The sequence below is a fragment of the Micropterus salmoides genome, unplaced genomic scaffold, assembly GCF_014851395.1.
Source record: "Micropterus salmoides isolate LMB-PRFRI ecotype aquatic unplaced genomic scaffold, ASM1485139v1 Ms_hic_scaffold_13, whole genome shotgun sequence".
NCBI classification, from domain to species: domain Eukaryota; kingdom Metazoa; phylum Chordata; class Actinopteri; order Centrarchiformes; family Centrarchidae; genus Micropterus; species Micropterus salmoides.
This window is the reverse complement of record NW_024040374.1, coordinates 3,346,812-3,364,918: the sequence shown is the minus strand read 5'-3', so window position 1 is coordinate 3,364,918 and position 18,107 is coordinate 3,346,812. Positions and strand designations below refer to the sequence as shown.

The 18,107-nt window shown below is 37.5% G+C and overlaps 2 protein-coding genes across 3 annotated transcripts; both read right to left on the bottom strand.

Moving 5' to 3' along the window:
- Positions 1–804: 804 nt before the first annotated feature.
- On the bottom strand, positions 805–8,083 carry LOC119900288 (leukocyte elastase inhibitor-like). Of its 2 annotated transcripts, none has more exons than XM_038715092.1 (7): positions 7,861–8,083; positions 6,908–7,096; positions 2,956–3,093; positions 2,753–2,870; positions 2,479–2,621; positions 2,158–2,325; positions 805–1,471 (listed from the first exon to the last, which is right to left on the bottom strand). In XM_038715092.1, the coding sequence occupies exons 1-7, from the start codon at positions 8,038–8,040 to the stop codon at positions 1,064–1,066; spliced, it is 1,344 nt and encodes a 447-aa protein (XP_038571020.1). In that variant the 5' UTR covers positions 8,041–8,083; the 3' UTR covers positions 805–1,063. The 2 variants fall into 2 exon arrangements, with proteins under 2 accessions (XP_038571020.1, XP_038571021.1); XM_038715093.1 differs by lacking the exon at positions 7,861–8,083 and adding an exon at positions 7,363–7,470.
- A 2,509-nt stretch (positions 8,084–10,592) lies between these two features.
- Positions 10,593–17,557, bottom strand: LOC119900284 (leukocyte elastase inhibitor-like). The gene is made up of 7 exons (XM_038715083.1): positions 17,459–17,557; positions 16,382–16,566; positions 13,266–13,403; positions 13,063–13,180; positions 12,776–12,918; positions 12,455–12,622; positions 10,593–11,259 (listed from the first exon to the last, which is right to left on the bottom strand). The coding sequence occupies exons 2-7, from the start codon at positions 16,547–16,549 to the stop codon at positions 10,852–10,854; spliced, it is 1,143 nt and encodes a 380-aa protein (XP_038571011.1). The 5' UTR covers positions 16,550–16,566; positions 17,459–17,557; the 3' UTR covers positions 10,593–10,851.
- Positions 17,558–18,107: the final 550 nt, after the last annotated feature.

Here is an 18,107-nt window from a genome sequence, read left to right as displayed (position 1 = left end):
CTTCGAATAAAGTAGCCTGCAGTTTTGAATGAAGGACTTTTACTTGGAGTAGTTCTACACTGTTGTACTGGTACTTTTACTTAGCCTAGAAGATCCAAGAAGGCTACTTCTTTCACCACTGCTGAGATATTTGAGACATATTGACGTGTTTTAAATATTCTATAAGTAGAAAAACCTACAACATACAGCCGAATCTAAAGCTTCAGGTTCTGACAGAGTATTTTGATTGAATCAAACTTTTACTTTAACATCTAACATCACGCTTTCAGGGTTTGTTTCTGCAAGAACACGTCTTTGTATTTTGTCTGCTCATAACAGAAGAGTTGTTGACTTATGTATTTGATGTCATGTTATATTTTGTACTTCATGGTCCAGACAATATTAGCTAGGCCTATATTGTGCAGCTATAGTTTTAAAATTCCACAAATTAAAGCGTTGATCTGTTAGTCATAAATAACACAAAGCTTGAAATATACTTTATGATCCGTTTAGCCAAACTACAGAGAACATTTTCCTCCTTCCACCTTGGTATTTAAACTCACGTGTTGTTTTGCCCACTGAGGTTTTGAAATATTTTATTTATTTATTTTATTTTTGCTGCCACTCCAATACAAATGCAGTAAATGGAGTGCATAAGCATTCAAAATTGCATTTCAAAATCTCATCTGCAGTTTGTTTTTCAAGAAATATCCCAGGTTCCTCTGGATAATGCACAGACCTCACTGCGAACACACTTTACTGGAACTATCGACTGAAGAAACAGCCCTTATGAAAACTCTGATTGTCTCCATTAAAGCAATGTACTCACTTTAAAACCCAGAAGCTTTATTTATCACTTACATTGGCTGATCACTGAATTCAGTCCAGTATTATAACCCACTAATAATTCAAAACTGTAACTCATTCATTGTTTGAATAGTTACATCCATGAATTCAGTACAAAGAGAGGTCAGAAATACAGTCCTTTAATTAGCAAAGCATCACAGAAAATAAAGCCTTCAATTCAAGGATTTAGCATTTTTTAAATCTAAATTGGCCCAACATCTTCCTCCGCTGGTTCAGTCTACTGAGGAGACGAGAACCTGCCGAGGAAGAGGATGGACTTGGTCTTATTGTGCCTGATGAAGAAGAGGAAGGGGTGGTCCGCTGTGAAGTGTTCCTCCCTCAACATACAAAATGCTACCATGCCTGCTGTGGCTGCAGCCGCCTCCGTCCCCTCCTCGTTCACCTCCACAAAGGCCTTGTGGGCTACTGTAGACAGGAAGAGTCCTCTCTCACCGTTCATGCCAGACAAATCAGCCATCGGCCCACAGAACACATCTGTCATGCCTAGTTTGGCCAGAGGCTCATTCAGCTCGTAGTCTTCCTCCAGCTTGAACTTGGGCAGGTGAACGAAGACTTCTGAGTGGACGTCCATGTTGTCCCTGTTGGTCCAATTGTCCAGCCTATCCAATGTTAGCTCATTCTCCAGCTGGAATGAAACACATACATATGAACATCTGTAGCTCATATTTATATTAAGAGGTTGTAAGCATCAGCCTGTAGGTGCTTGTTATTAAAATAAAATTGTTGCTAGTGATGACCAGACTCCTTTTCATAGACAGTACGATATCTGTATGTGGTTCTTCTTAGACAAAGCAGAATTTAATTGGTTGGAAATGGTATAAGTGGATAATAAATGGATTATTCTGTATGTTATTAGTTATACTATACTTTGTAGTGAGTGCAGATAGTTCAGAATTTATGCACTACAACTTCTGTTACACCCCTTGCAAGTATAGTTTGCTTAAAACTGCATTTTCTATTACATATTAAACACAAGATTTTTATGCATAATGTATTAGCAAACAATTGCCCATTTACACACCCAGCAAACGTTGATCAACATCAGCACACATTGGCTGTTGTGTTTAAGTCCACCTGATGGATGGAAGTCTGTTTGGTCTCCACTCCTGAGAAAAATATCTGGTTCATTAGCTGCTTTTTTCTATTTTTTTCTACAACTAGTCTCCAACTTGTGTGTCTGCAGTTTAGGGTCAGCTTGTTTGCTGAAAACAGCTGCTGGAAACAAGGCTGATAAGAGTGCTGGCGAAGTGAACCAAAAGGAAACAGTACAACTGTCTTTTCTTAGGGGGTATTTGTTTTTAGGTTGTGTACCGTCAGCAGGGGGTCAGAACAATCTGCAGACTCCTCAGGCAGCAGAATGAACATGCTAAGCTCCTCTTTCACGTATGGCAACTCCAGGATCTGCAGGCGGAGCTCAGGAACGTAGTTGTAGGGCAGCTTCTTCATCTGGTACATCATCTGGACTGGCTTGGACTCATTCTGATGTGCAAGAAACACCAAAAATCAGGGTTATCAAAAGAAAGTCTGTATTTAGTTTCTGAAGATCAGCTGCACATCTGGCTAAAATGTTAAAATGTTTCTGGTATTCAAACTTTATGTCTCTACATCTGCAAACGTCAACTTAGTTTTCACCTTGTTGACTTTAAAGGGCATCTCTTTGGTGTTTGCCTTATCAAAGCGGCTCATCCAGTTTCCCTTGAAGTAGATGGCATTAACCAGAGCCAATCTTGTCATAATACTGACTGTTCCTGGCTTCAGAAGATCTTTAATCTTATCTGAAAGAAAATACATGGACAAAGAAACCATCGGACACTGGTTAACAGATGAGAGGGGCATTGCATCGCATGATTGCTGTAAAATTTTGTATAGGAATGATTTTATGTCCAGTTCAAATGCAAATTTTCACTTTCTGTCTGCTGCTCGACCCAGGAGTTGATCTCCGCTCTGCACGCCTCTGGAGCCCCCATGAAATCAACAGCCTTCAGGTCTGCCTGGTAGTACTTCTCTGTGGCTTCAAGGAACAGCTGCAGAGAGCAGGTAAGATATTTATTTATTTATTCAACCTAGAGTAACTGTGTCTTCTGTGATAAGTGTGAACTGAAAACTCACCGGGAGGAAGTTGGCAGTTTTTTCTCCATAGAGACGGTTGGCCAGTTTCAGGATGTATGATGCAGATGGTGAGTTGATGTCAGCGTTCAGTGTCTGGAAGTCTGCGTGGACATCTTCACCAGGGTTGAATGAGAGAACCTGTATGAAAGTGTGGAACAACAGACCTTATTCTTGGAAATAGTGAAAATGAAGCTGAAACAGTAAACAGTGGCAACATATAACCTTCAACTTACTGTTAAATTTCTGTCAAGTCTGTTAATTAAATCTGCAGGTTATATGATGTGGTAATATTATAAATATAAAGTTCTAACTATCAATAATGTCTCTGAACTGGATAAATATAGATGAAAATGAACAAACTGATGCATATGGGGTACGGGGGAAAGACAATGTATTCCAATTTTGTGTCCCAAAAAATACTGAAGATGAAGATGGGCGACAGATTGTACAGACATGAGTGATAGACACCTTAAGTGTTTTGATTTTGAAGATCACAAACTTTATGATGTAGAAAATGATATAGGCCTAGAGACCCATTTCTGCCATAATTTTCAACAGGACTGTGAGTATTACTCTGATGAAAGTTTCAATGTGGGGATGGGTTTTTTTTCACTGATTCACTTCAACAGCAGGAGCATGCAAAGTCATTTTTTTTAAATTAAAAGTTACTTGCAAACCTTCAAGGACAAATTTAGAGTGGTAGCGATTTCCGAAACTTGGATCAGTGAAGAAAAAGAACTGTTGGATGGTTTAGATGGATATCAAATGTTTGCCCAGAATAGGTACAATAAAAGGGGAGGTAGTGTTGCATTGTTTGTAAGGTCTGGTTTAAAATGTAAAGTTATTGTTAACATGACATTTTCTATTGATAATTTGATGGAATGTTTATCTGTTGAAATTGAGGGCAATCGATCTAAAAATATGTTCATTAGTTGTGTTTATCGGACCCCAGGTTCCTGTATAGATAAGTTTAGTAAGACAATATCAGAGATGCTCGAGAAGCATAATGAAAAGTTTACCTTTGTTTGTGGAGATTTCAACATTGATTTATTAAAATCTAATGAGCATACTAAAACATCAGAATTTGTTAATACTATGTTTAGTTTAGGTTTCTATCCATTAATATTAAAACCAACTCGAATAACTAAAGATAGTGCCTCATTGATAGATAATATTTTCATAAACAAATCTAATGTGAAAACAAAAAGTGGACTTTTAGTAACAGATATTACTGATCATTTACCCGTGTTTACTGTGTTGGATATGTTGAATGAGTTACATTTAAGAATGGGAAAACAAAATTTAAATTTAGTTAAATTAAAATTACCTGGAGCGATGGAAGCTATGAAAATAGAATTATTAAATTATAACTGGCAAAATGTTTATGTTAAAGATGTTAATGATTCATATAATGTATTCTTGGAAATATTTACACGAATTTATGATAATCACCGTCCTTTGAAAAAATGTAAACAGAAACAAAAAAATAGGTTGTCACCTTGGATGACAAAGAGTTTAGAAAAGTCATGTAAAAAGAAGAACAAGCTATATATGGATGTTATTAAGTGTCCAAACAAGGAAAAAGAGGAACAGTATAAAAAATATAAAAATAGACTAACAACTCAGTACTAAGAAAGCAAAAAAAGGATTACTATGACCAGCTATTGCAAAAATACAGACGTGATATAAAGCGTACTTGGAGGATTATCAATAACGTAATGAAAAATCATAAAGACAGAGACTTCCCATTGTGTATCAAACATAATAACACAACAATAGAAAATAAAGAGGCTATTGTTGATGCATTTAACCAGTATTTTGTTAATATTGGTCCAAATTTGGCTAATGAGCTACCAAAGTTTAATAAGGAATATATCAGCCCTACATTTAATAATATTAATACAATGTTTCTTGGAGGAGTATGTGACAGTGATGTTTTAGAAGTAGTAAGAAAGTTTAAAAATAAAAAGTCTACTGACTACAATAATATTGATATGGCCCTTATCAAAGAAGTCATCCACTGTATTATTAAACCCTTCACCTACATTTGTAATAGATATTTCTTAACTGGAGCATTTCCTGATGAAATGAAAATAGCAAAGGTGTTTCCAGTGGAGATAAGCAAACACTATCTAACTATAGACCAATATCACTGTTACCCCAGTTTTCAAAAATACTTGTTAAATTTTTTATAAACACTTTGGACTCCTTTCTTAATAAATACGATGTACTAAGTGAGCACCAATATGGATTTAGGAACAACTGCTCCGCATCCTTAGCTGTGATGGAGCTTGTTGAACATGTTGCAGCTGCAGTTGACCAAAAACTCAACACAGTGGGTGTGTTTATTGATTTGCATAAAGCATTTGACACTAGTGACCATGCTTTATTGCTGAAAAAATGTGAACAATATGGTTTGCGAGGGGTCACACATCAGTGGTTAAAGAGTTATTTAAGTAATAGATTTCAGTATGTACAAATTAACAATACACAGTCACAATTAGAAACAGTAATATGCGGTCTTCCTCAAGGTTCAGTTTTGGGACCAAAATTATTTATTTTCTATTTAAACGACATCTTTATTGTATCCACAATGTTGAAATTTATAATGTTCGCCGATGACACAAATATGTTCTGTTCTGGAAAAAATATGGATGAATTATTGCAATCGGTAGAAAAAGAATTAACTGTGTTAAAGAAGTGGTTTGACTATAATAAGTTATCTTTAAATGAAAATAAAACTAAATTTATGATATTTTCTGGTAATAGGACTCACAGTAATGCAAAGTTACAGTTAAATGGAGTTGAAATTGAAAGAGTCTATGAAACCACATTCTTAGGTGTGATCCTAGATAATAAATTTAGTTGGAAACCACATATTGAATACATTAGAAGCAAGGTAGAAAAATCAGTTGGAATATTGTATAAAACAAAATAAATAAAAAAGGCTTGAGTATTATATATTCCTCCTTATTTATGCCTTATCTGTCATACTGTTCAGAAATATAGGGAAATGCAAATAAAACAAACATAGATGTGTTAATTAAGTTACAAAAAAGAGCTATTAGACTTATTAATAAAGTAGGATATCGCGAACCAACCAACAAACTCTTTATTCAAAGTAATACCTTAAAATTTACAGATATTCTATGTATAAAAATATTGGAAATAATGTACAGAGCATTTAACAAAAGTCTTCCATCTGGTATTCAGAAATTATTTAAGTTAAGAGAGGGTAGATATAACCTAAGAGGCCTGTTTATGTTTGAATGTGGAAAAGAAAGAACTAATGTAAAATCTAGATGTGTTATTAAAAGATGATTTGATTTGAAATTATGTACTTCTCTGTTTAGCTTCAAAAGATTTTTTAAAAAGAAAATTGTTAATGATTATTCAGTTAGTATGTAAATCTTGTTAATACTATGAAAAAATAATTTATAATGTTGATTCTTCAGGTATATGGTTAAATAGGGTAGGCAAATATAAGCCTTGGCTTCAGCCTACTCCTTTTTTGCTTATTTCATTGTAAATTTACCAAACGAAATCATTCAAATTCAAAATTCAAATATCCATAAAGAAATGGGTTTAGCCTGCACATAGCAGAACATCTTTTCATGAACTAAAACTCATTTTCCATTTAGATAAGGCTGGCACACCTCAACAACACAGAGCAATTAATCTAAATAAACAAAAACAGCTCAATATGCAACAGCCAGTTTTTACAATCTTCTGCTTTTAAGCAAACATTATTTGTTTCAGAGGCGTTTACTGAGGTCAAAGTACAGGTGTCATTGGACTTTGGCTGTCTCAAGAAACACCTTTCAGTCTGTGCCTAGATCTACACCTGGGCCAATAGCCTGAACGTTATGTTTTATGGAAAACAGGCCAGGCAAGTTATGCGGGGTGTCAGGTGTTGGAGTCGGTGCATGTAATAGAGAGACTGCGTGCTGACCTGTTCCATCTGAGCAGCAGTGTTTCCTTTAGCGCCCAGATAAACCATAGCCAGGGCTGAGCTGATGCTCAGCGGGGAGACAAAGATATTCCCCGTGGGATTCTCTTGGCTCAGAGTGCGGAATAGCTCCAAGGCAAAACATGTGTTTGATTTGCTGATGGCGGCCATGACTGATGATGTACGGTTTTCCTGTAATGAGCAAAGGAAATTTTATATCAGTCTGTAATTCCATATTACAAATTTTAATGTTAACAGAAATGCACCTAAATTATCTCTCGTAGTTCATGGTGTTTATATGAAACAAATCTAAAAACATCCTCCTGATAGAGGCTACAGAACTGACAACCACTGAAACAGAACTTACTCCACCACATTTCTTATCTTAAAGTTACACATCACAGTAAGAAGAAATGTGAATGAAAGTTAAGGGGGTCATCAAATATAAACCTATTTACCTTGGTTGCTTGTAATATCCTTCTGCTTCCTTCCATCTCCCTATTTTATGTTTTATATTTATTGTCAACTGTCAAAATAATCTTTACAAAATTTTGTCATCTTCACCTCCCTGTGAAACCCTCATGTACATATTCCTACATGGAAAATCTGAAAATGAAAAATAAAGGTAGGCCTGTAAGGGAAGCAATTTTGGTGAAAGATAGATGAGAAAGGTATTTTCTAAACTTTTTAACCTTTAACGTGCCAATTTATTAAGCATTTATAAACAAAGTCAAATATTTCCATATGTCCCTGACCAATAAGCCTACCACTTTTCACAGAAGCCCGTGCGCTCAGATCGGTTCATAGCCTACCCGGAAATAAACCCGCACACGTAGGCATACATCTTTAAACAGACACAAACTGGCACATAAAGCGCCACGCAGGTCAGAATAAGCTACCTGCATGTGCGCGTGTATGTTGTGCGTGTATCAGAGGCCTATTCGCTGTATCGATACCTGATCTTCCTCCCGAAAAGAATGAAGCGCGTCCTGCTCGCTGACACTCGATGTCCGAACAAATGACAGCAAAACGTAGAGACAGGCAGCGGTCCGAAAAAATCCCCCCAAATAAGAGGAACCGCAACGTCCCACGGCACTGATGTTGGGTAAATCCAGAGGTCCACCAGCGCAGCTCATTTATACGTGACACACACTGTGATTATGGCAGCAGTCTGTCTGTGGGTGGGCCCGACGCGTTATTGCGCGATAAGGCACTGACTGGTGACAAATACATGCCATTGTAGCCTATAACCCAATAATGCGCTTTAAAAACGTTTGCACAGGATTTAGCAAATTCTGCGTGCTATAACTTTTAATTAATAACTTTTAACTTTTATTTATGTTTTACTATCCGATGACTGCACAAGGACCATGTACATTCTGCTCCTAATACTTTTAGACTACTTCGAATAAAGTAGCCTGCAGTTTTGAATGAAGGACTTTTACTTGGAGTAGTTCTACACTGTTGTACTGGTACTTTTACTTAGTAGCCTAGAAGTTCCAAGAAGGCTACTTCTTTCACCACTGCTGAGATATTTAAAGCAACAGGTTTTTCCACATTCATTTTCATGGAGTTTGAGATGGAGCCAGTTTGAGAAAACATTCTTGAACACAGTGTGGGATGTGAGGTTCAGCCCACTTACCGGTCTTCAGGTTTCACAATTAAATTACATTTTCATATCTGCCTTAATAAAAATACACCTGATATCTTCTCAGAATACTGACTTTTTTTTGTCTCATTACTTTAATATTTCCTTATTTAACTAACTCTCCTATTTAACCCTATACTCGCTAGATCTGACGGTTAGTGTTTCAGATGTTTCTTTTGCTCAAGGTAGACATCCACCGAGTAGGCGAAATTTAGATTTTATACAGTGGATTTACTTCTTTTTTTTATTCATAGTGAGAATATGGGCGTGTAGGGCGTCAGTCAAGACACAACAACGACTGCCCTTCAGAAGCGTTTCGTGTAGAAAGGTGTGTCTGTGTGATGATTAGCTGAGTGTAAAAGTGGGCTTCCGGTCATGGCCTTCAAAATAAAGTTTTGTTGATGAAGAGGTGGGTCATTTCATGGCTCAACTAGACATATTGACGTGTTTTAATTATTCTATAAGTAGAAAAACCTACAACACACAGCCGAATCGAAAGCTTCACTTGATAAAGGTTCCGTCAGAGTATTTTGATTGAATCAAACTTTTACTTTAACATCACGCTTTCAGGGTTTGTTTCTGCAAGAACACGTCTTTGTATTTTGTCTGCTCATAACAGAAAAGCTGTTGACTTGTGTATTTGATATCATGTTATATTTTGTACTTCATGGTCCAGACAATATTAGTTAGGCCTATATTGTGCAGCTATAGTTTTAAAATTCCACAAATCAAAATGGACTGGATCCAAACCCTGCTTTAATTGATTTGTAGCTGAACTGAAACACTACTGCGCCACAATAGAGCTCTACAAAAACAAAAAAGCAATAAAATGTTTTAATATTTTAGAAGAACTGAATTTAATTTGTGCTTCTGGCAATGTAAAATGTAATTGAATATCTGTATCTTTTGCATTTTTGTTACTGCAATGAACTATGAATCAATAAATTACTTTTAAAAAAAGAAAACAAGTTGTTGACTTTATACAACTTCCTTTTTTTTCTTTCAGGAAATATTATATGCATGAATCCAGAACAACAATGTTCCCAATGTTGTTTTTATCCTAAAACTACCTCTTTCTCAGAAAAAACAGCAAACTGCTTTGTCAAAGCTTTTCTTTATATTTTTCAAACCGCCCATGCTCCTGTACTTTTTAGAACAGATATATCTGTATGCATTTTCTAATGCAGACGACTACAGGCACCGAACTCTCTAGAACTGCTTTAAAAATAAATGTATTTGCTAAAACAAATTTGTGCTTGCAGAATGCATTTATCTTGTTTTTAATTTGGTTAGTGTTGGCCCACAAATACAATATGTACTTTTAAAACAGCTTCTGAACATGGTGGTGGAGCAATGTTTGTATTAATGCTGTAGGTACTAAATATTTGTGTCACAGAAACACATTTTTGTTGACAGAAGCACAGTTAACAGGATATACAGACCCATCTCAGTGTGTGCATATTTTGCTGCTGACTTATCATTTGGCTAGAATGCTTTCTTACAACTTTATCTGTATTGGTTTCGGTTGAGTGTTTGACTCCCACATTCCAAATTTTTTTATTATCAGCTTAGTGAAGTCATATAATACCACATACACATCATCACCATTCATTTTTCTTCTGCTTTTATTTTTTACACGTTACAATGATTTCTATCCATAAAAATTGAGCGTTGATCTGTTAGTCATAAATAACACAAAGCTTGAAATATACTTTATGATCCGTTTAACCAAACTACAGAGAACATTTTCCTCCTTCCACCTTGGTATTTAAACTCACGTGTTGTTTTGCCCACTGAGGTTTTGAAATATTTTATTTATTTATTTTATTTTTGCTGCCACTCCAATACAAATGCAGTAAATGGAGTGCATAAGCATTCAAAATTGCATTTCAAAATCTCATCTGCAGTTTGTTTTTCAAGAAATATCCCAGGTTCCTCTGGATAATGCACAGACCTCACTGCGAACACACTTTACTGGAACTATCGACTGAAGAAACAGCCCTTATGAAAACTCTGATTGTCTCCATTAAAGCAATGTACTCACTTTAAAACCCAGAAGCTTTATTTATCACTTACATTGGCTGATCACTGAATTCAGTCCAGTATTATAACCCACTAATAATTCAAAACTGTAACTCATTCATTGTTTGAATAGTTACATCCATGAATTCAGTACAAAGAGAGGTCAGAAATACAGTCCTTTAATTAGCAAAGCATCACAGAAAATAAAGCCTTCAATTCAAGGATTTTGCATATTTTTAATCTAAATTGGCCCAACATCTTCCTCCGCTGGTTCAGTCTACTGAGGAGACGAGAACCTGCCGAGGAAGAGGATGGACTTGGTCTTATTGTGCCTGATGAAGAAGAGGAAGGGGTGGTCCGCTGTGAAGTGTTCCTCCCTCAACATACAGTTTGCTACCATGCCTGCTGTGGCTGCAGCCGCCTCCGTCCCCTCCTCGTTCACCTCCACAAAGGCCTTGTGGGCTACTGTAGACAGGAAGAGTCCTCTCTCACCGTTCATGCCAGACAAATCGGCCTTCAGCTCACAGAACACATCTGTCATGCCTAGTTTGGCCAGAGGCTCATTCAGCTCGTAGTCTTCCTCCAGCTTGAACTTGGGCAGGTGAACGAGGACTTCTGAGTAGACGTCCATGTTTTCCCTGTTGGTCCAATTGTCCAGCCTATCCAATGTTAGCTCATTCTCCAGCTGGAATGAAACACATACATATGAACATCTGTAGCTCATATTTATATTAAGAGGTTTTAAGCATCAGCTTGTAGGTGCTTGTTATTAAATTCTATAATCTGCTCTCTCATTGTCTTTGTTTAGCTGGACTTAATGTTTTTAATATACAGTATGCATATAACCTTTTATTTAATCAGGCAGTCTCTTTGAGATCAAGATATCGTAAAAAACCACAAAGGACAAATACATAATTAGACAAACCAAAGCACATACAGCATCAGTGACGATTGCAGGCACCACTAAATAGATTAAAAGTTAAAAGTCTAAAATCTGCTTGTCAAGTTTTGAAATTCTCTGTAACTGATTCCATTTATTAATGGTGCAGAGTAGCGGAGTCTTCCCGAGTTGAGTATTGACCCGAGGATTAACTAGAGGTAAACAATCCTGAGATCCGGTTTGGTGAGCAATGGTTGTGAATTTAAGAAGAGAAGTGAGATTCTGAGGCAGATTTTGCAGGAGACCTTTAAAAATATATAAAAATAAAAAAAGGTAGAATGTAGTTCTCTTCTTGTTGCCAAATGAGGACCAGACTCCTTTTCATATAGAAGACAGTTCGATATCTGTATGTGGTTCTTGTTAGACAAAGCAGAATTTAAATGGTTGGAAATGGGAAAAGTTGGTCATTTCAGATGTTATTATTAATTATATAGATTACATAATTTCCAAGAGTGCAGTTGCATTGCAACTTATGTTACACCCCTTGCAAGTATAGTTTGCTCTAAACTGTATTCTTTATTTAATTTAATTTTTTTGCAATTTGGGGTCAGTGGAAGTCCAATACAAGATGAAAAACACAGAATACATATGAACACTTTTTAAGATTTTTACGTCCAATGTATTAGCAAACAATTGCCCATTTACACACCCAGCAAATGTTGATCAACATCAGCACACATTGGCTGTTGTGTTTAAGTCCACCTGATGGATGGAAGTCTGTTTTGGTCTCCACTCCTGAGAAAATTATTGGGTTCATTAGCTGCTTTTTTCTATTTTCTTCTACAACTAGTCTCCAACTTGTGTGTCTGCAGTTTAGGGTCAGCTTGTTTGCTGAAAACAGCTGTTGGAAACAAGGTTGATAAGAGTGCTGGGGAAGTGAACCAAAAGGAAACAGTACAACTGTCTTTTCTTTGGGGGTATTTGTTTTTAGGTTGTGTACCATCAGCAGAGGGTCAGAGCCGTCTGCAGACTCCTCGGGCAGCAGAATGAACATGCTAAGCTCATCTTTCACGTATGGCAACTCCAGGATCTGCAGGCGGAGCTCAGGAACATAGATATAGGGCAGCTTCTTTATCTGGTACATCATCTGGACTGGCTTGGACTCATTCTGATGTGCAAGAAACACCAAAAATCAGGGTTATCAAAAGAAAGTCTGTATTTAGTTTCTGAAGATCAGCTGCACATCTGGTTAAAATGTTAAAATGTTTCTGGTATTCAAACTTTATGTCTCTACATCTGCAAACGTCAACTTAGTTTTCACCTTGTTGACTTTAAAGGGCATCTCTTTGGTGTTTGCCTTATCAAAGCGGCTCATCCAGTTTCCCTTGAAGTAGATGGCATTAACCAGAGCCAATCTTGTCATACTACTGACTGTTCCTGGCTTCAGAAGATCTTTAATCTTATCTGAAAGAAAATACAGGGACAAAGAAACCATCGGACACTCATTCAAGGAAGAGAGGGGCATTGCATCGCATGATTGCTGTAAAATTTGGTATAGGAATGATTTTATTTATTTATTTTTTGTCCAGTTCAAATGCAAATTTTCACTTTCTGTCTGCTGCTCGACCCAGGAGTTGATCTCCGCTCTGCACGCCTCTGGAGCCCCCGTGAAATCAACAGCCTTCAGGTCTGCCTGGTAGTACTTCTCTGTGGCTTCAAGGAACAGCTGCAGAGAGCAGGTAAGATATTTATTTATTTATTCAACCTAGAGTAACTGTGTCTTCTGTGATAAGTGTGAACTGAAAACTCACCGGGAGGAAGTTTTCAGTTTTTTCTCCATAGAGACGGTTGGCCAGTTTCAGGATGTATGATGCAGATGGTGAGTTGATGTCAGCGTTCAGTGTCTGGAAGTCTGCGTGGACATCTTCACCAGGGTTGAATGCGAGAACCTGTATGAAAGTGTGGAACAACAGACCTTATTCTGGGAAATAGTGAAAATGAAGCTGAAAACGACACAGGAAGGACATTGCACTGTTCTGGAGCTGCTATAACAGCTTATGGTACTAGAAATAAAAATAAAAAAAATAGTTATTGGACAGTAACATATAACCTTCAACTTACTGTTAAATGTCTGTCAAGTCTGTTAATTAAATCTGCAGGTTATATGATGTGGTAATATCGTCAAGTCTGGATGCTGTACATGATGTGTATTCCTATGTGTTGCTTTTCTTGGTTGCCTGCTATTAGGTATGCCTTTCAGTCGACTGTAATGTTTAGGCGTGTCTGCTGTTTTAGTGTTAGTAATTTATGTGCCTGTTCTACATAATATAAACTATAGGGCCAAAGGTATCCAGACAGGCATGTCCCAATACTACATACATACAGTCTAGGACTGTGCTTATGATTTGAGCTAGGAAACTTACTTCCAATTAAGGAAAATCTTAATGCTACAGATTACAATTATATTTTAGACAGTTTTTCCAACTTTGTATCAACAATCTGGGGAAGGCTCTTTCCTGTTTGTGTCCCGTGCACAAAGCCAGGTCCGTAAAGAAATGGGTTTTCCCAATTTGGTGTGAAATAATTTGACTAGACTGCACAGAGCAGAACACCTTGTCATGAACTAAAACGCTGCAGCTACTGCGAACCAGGCCGTATCGCCCATCAGTGGCCAACCTCACTAATGCTCTTGTGACTGAACAGGATAAATTCCCTGCAGCCAGGTTTCAAAATCAGGTGGAAAGTCCTCCCAGAGCAGATTAATGCCCATTATTGTGGATGGCATGTCCAAACTATCACATGGGTGTAATGTTAATATGTCTCCACACTTTCAGCCATTTAGTGTTTCTATATTTCTGTATACTGTTGTGTACTGAGTATTCATTCTGTAAAATCTTTCTATATTTGGTTCACAGGAGTTTGAACATCACCATGGTACGTCGATAAGAATGGAGAAGGGACAAATGGTTACGTTTAAGCCATTTATTGCCACTGTTCACATGTGAAGAGCAACAGGAGATGCTGTGGCTTGACGGTTATGGTTTTATTTATCACGCACAACCATAGATGTATATCTGATTCACAGAGACAGAGGGCCCTCACATGTGGTTTGTGTTGCTGCCAGCCAGAACAAAGGGAATGGGTGGAGCTTATAAAGTAGACCATTGATTAGGAGTGAGTGAGATCAGGTGAGATTGGGTGGGTCCTTGCCATGGAAATAGGCACAGGGTTGCTGAATAGTATGGCTCTGTTTTACACATTCAATCATTAATTCATCATCAACTTGCTGAGGCACTGCCGGTGAAAATTTTCCATTTAGTTAAGGCTGGCACACCTCCAACACAGAGTCTGCTTTTATTTATATTGTATATTGCATGCCTTTGGTGTGGGAGACCCGGGTTCAACTCCCCACTGTGACCCACCACTGTGTCCCTGAGCAAGACACTTAACCCCTAGTTGCTCCAGAGGTGTGCGACCTCTGACGTAAATAGCAATTGTAAGTCGCTTTGGATAAAAGCGTCAGCTAAATGAATAAATGTAAATGTATATGCTCCCTTTAGGCAATATTATTAGTAATTTCAAGGGTATTTCTTATCACTGTTACGCTGATGATATCCAGCTGTTTGTCTCTTTTGGGTCAGATGAGTATGACAAACTGACCACACCATGCAGCTGCCTCACTGCCATTAAAAGCTGGATGGCTAAAAACTTCTTACAACTGAACACAGACAAGACTGAAGTCCTTATTGTTGCACCCGATTGTATAGCTCCCTTGATCACTCAGCATATTGGATCACTTTCGTCAGCAGTACAATCAAATCTTAGAAATCTGGGAGTAATGTTTGACACATCAATGCACTTTGATCAACATGTTAAAACTCTGACCCAGTTGTGTTTCTTTCATTTAAGAAACATTGCCAAACTCAAACCTGTTGTCTCAAAAACAGAATTTGAGATGACAATCCATGCTTTTATTTCTTCCCGCTATGATTATTGAAACTCCCTTTTTGCGTCTCTCAGCAAGTCGTCCCTGGACCGTTTACAAATGGTCCAAAATGCTGCTGCAAGGCTGTTGACCAAGTCCAGCCGGGGAGAACTCATATAACACCCATTCTGTCCTCTTTACATTGGCTCCCTGTTACATTTAGGATTCAATTCAAAGTGCTTGTTTTAACATACAGAGCACTGCATGGTCAGGCACCCGTGTACATCTCCGACATGCTGCATATTACCACTAGGCCACTAAGATCCTCAGACCAAGGCCTACTAGCTGTACCGCGCGCACGTCTCAAAACTAGAGGTGACCGTGCTTTCCAAGTGGTTGCACCAACACTGTGGAATACTCTTCCGTCAGACCTACGCTCTGAGGTCTCAGTCGAAGCATTCAAAAATCAGCTGAAGATTTTTTTATTTAAACAGGCCTTTGTCTCCCTGTAAACTTCTAACTATGAATATTCATGCTCTCTTTAAAATACAAAATGTCTTAATTTTGATTATTTATGCGCCTGTTAATAGACACAAATACATTGATTATATTGATTGATGTTTGATGCTTATGTATGATTGTCTGATTGCTCCACTGTTTTATTGTTGCTCTTATATCAGTTATTATTTTTATCATTGTAAAGCACTTTGTGTCCTGCTCTGTGAAAGGTGCTATATTAAATAAATTTTACTTACTTACTTACTTTTAAGCAAACATTACTTCTTTCAGAAGCATTTACAATGAGGTCAAAGTACAGGTGTCATTGGACTTCGCCTGTCTCAAGACACACCTTTCAGTCTGTGCCTAGATCCACACCTGGCCCAATAGAACATTAGAACTGTTTTATGGAAACAGGCCTTTTTTTTTTATAATTGGACTATAAGTTATGCAGGGTGTCAGGTGTTGGAGTAGGTGCATGTAATAGAGAGACCGTGTGCTGACCTGTTCCATCTGAGCAGCAGTGTTTCCTTTAGCGCCCAGATAAACCATAGCCAGGGCTGAGCTGATGCTCAGCGGGGAGAGAAAGATATTCCCCGTGGGATTCTCTTGGCTCAGAATGCAGAATAGCTCCAAGGCAAAACATGTGTTTGATTTGCTGATGGCAGTCATGATGATGTTCGGTTTTCCTGTAATGAGCAAAGGGCATTTTAAATCAATAATTATAATTATAAATATAGGCCAAAATATAATTGCATATTACAGATTTAAATGTTAACAGAAATGCACCTAAATTATATCTCATAGTTCATGGTGTTTATATGAAACAAATCTAAAAACATCCTCCGATAAACAACTGACAACACCCACTGAAACAGAACTTACTCCACTACATTTCATACCTTAAAGTTACACATCACATTAAGAAGAAATGTGACTGAAAGTTAAGGGGAATTTTCTGATTGATTACGCTGGATTTTATTATTTTATTTTATTATTTTATTTATTTTTATTTGTTAAGAAATATAAATAGGGCTATTGTTACAATGTAGCAATCACATGTCTACATTATGGCATTCTCAACGTTGTGCAGTCCTGTTGATAGTTTTACTGTGTTTTACCAGCCTATTTCTGACAAGAAAACAGACAAGAAAAGGAAGTAGGCCTATGCTCCAATAGCCTACTGCACACAAGGCCCACTGATGTTAATGATGTTCTTGGATAATCCTTAGCTGTGTATTAAGCTATGACAATATGACCACTAGTCTGTTGTGATAGAGAGAGACTGGGTGCATCTGTTCACATTGATTTCAATAGTAGATAGCTTATTATAATGTCCATTGGTGTCAATGTTAATAACCTACATGTTTTAAGTTTTGATATAGACTGGCACACCATCGGGCATGTGGTTGGGTGTGGCCCCCGCTGTGGCAGGCATGACCATTAGCCTAATCAGCCTGTGAGAGCCTATCAGTTTTCACAGAAGCATGTACGTTCAGATCGGTTCAGATACTGCGAGTGTGTTGTGCGCGTGTATAAAGTGCGTGCATCACAGGCCTATGTATCGACAGGCTACATTACCTGATATTCCTTCCGCAAAGAACGAAGAGCGTTCTGCTCGCAGACAGTCAGCGTCCAAACAAGTGAAAGCCAAACGTGGAGACAGTCAGCAGTCCGAAAAAAATCCCCCCATATAAGAGACACCGCAACGTCCCGTGGCTGTGTTTGTGGGTAAATCCAGAACAGAAACTCTGCCCAGCAGTCTGGCTGGGACGCGTGATTGCGCGATAAGTCACTGACTGGTGACAAATAGGCCTACATGCCATTATAGTGAATAACAAACCAAATAAAGCGCATTGAAAAAGTTTGCACACCATTTAGCACAATTGTGTATGCTATAACTTTTATTGAAATTATTAAATGTTTATGTTTTACTATATGTATGCATGCAAATACTTTTGTACTTAGACTCCTGTGCAATTTTAAATGAAGGACGTTTACTTGGAATAGTTTTACTGGTACTTTTACTTAGTAGAAGATCCCAGTATGCTGCTTCTTCCACCACTGCTGAGATATTTAATAATAATAAAAATAATATAAAATAATAATAATAATACATTTTATTTGATGGCACATTTCATGGCACTCAAGGTCACCTTACAACAAGAAGCAAAAGTACATGGCATCATAAAAATAGCAACAAACGAAAGGGGAAAAAAATAATTTAAAA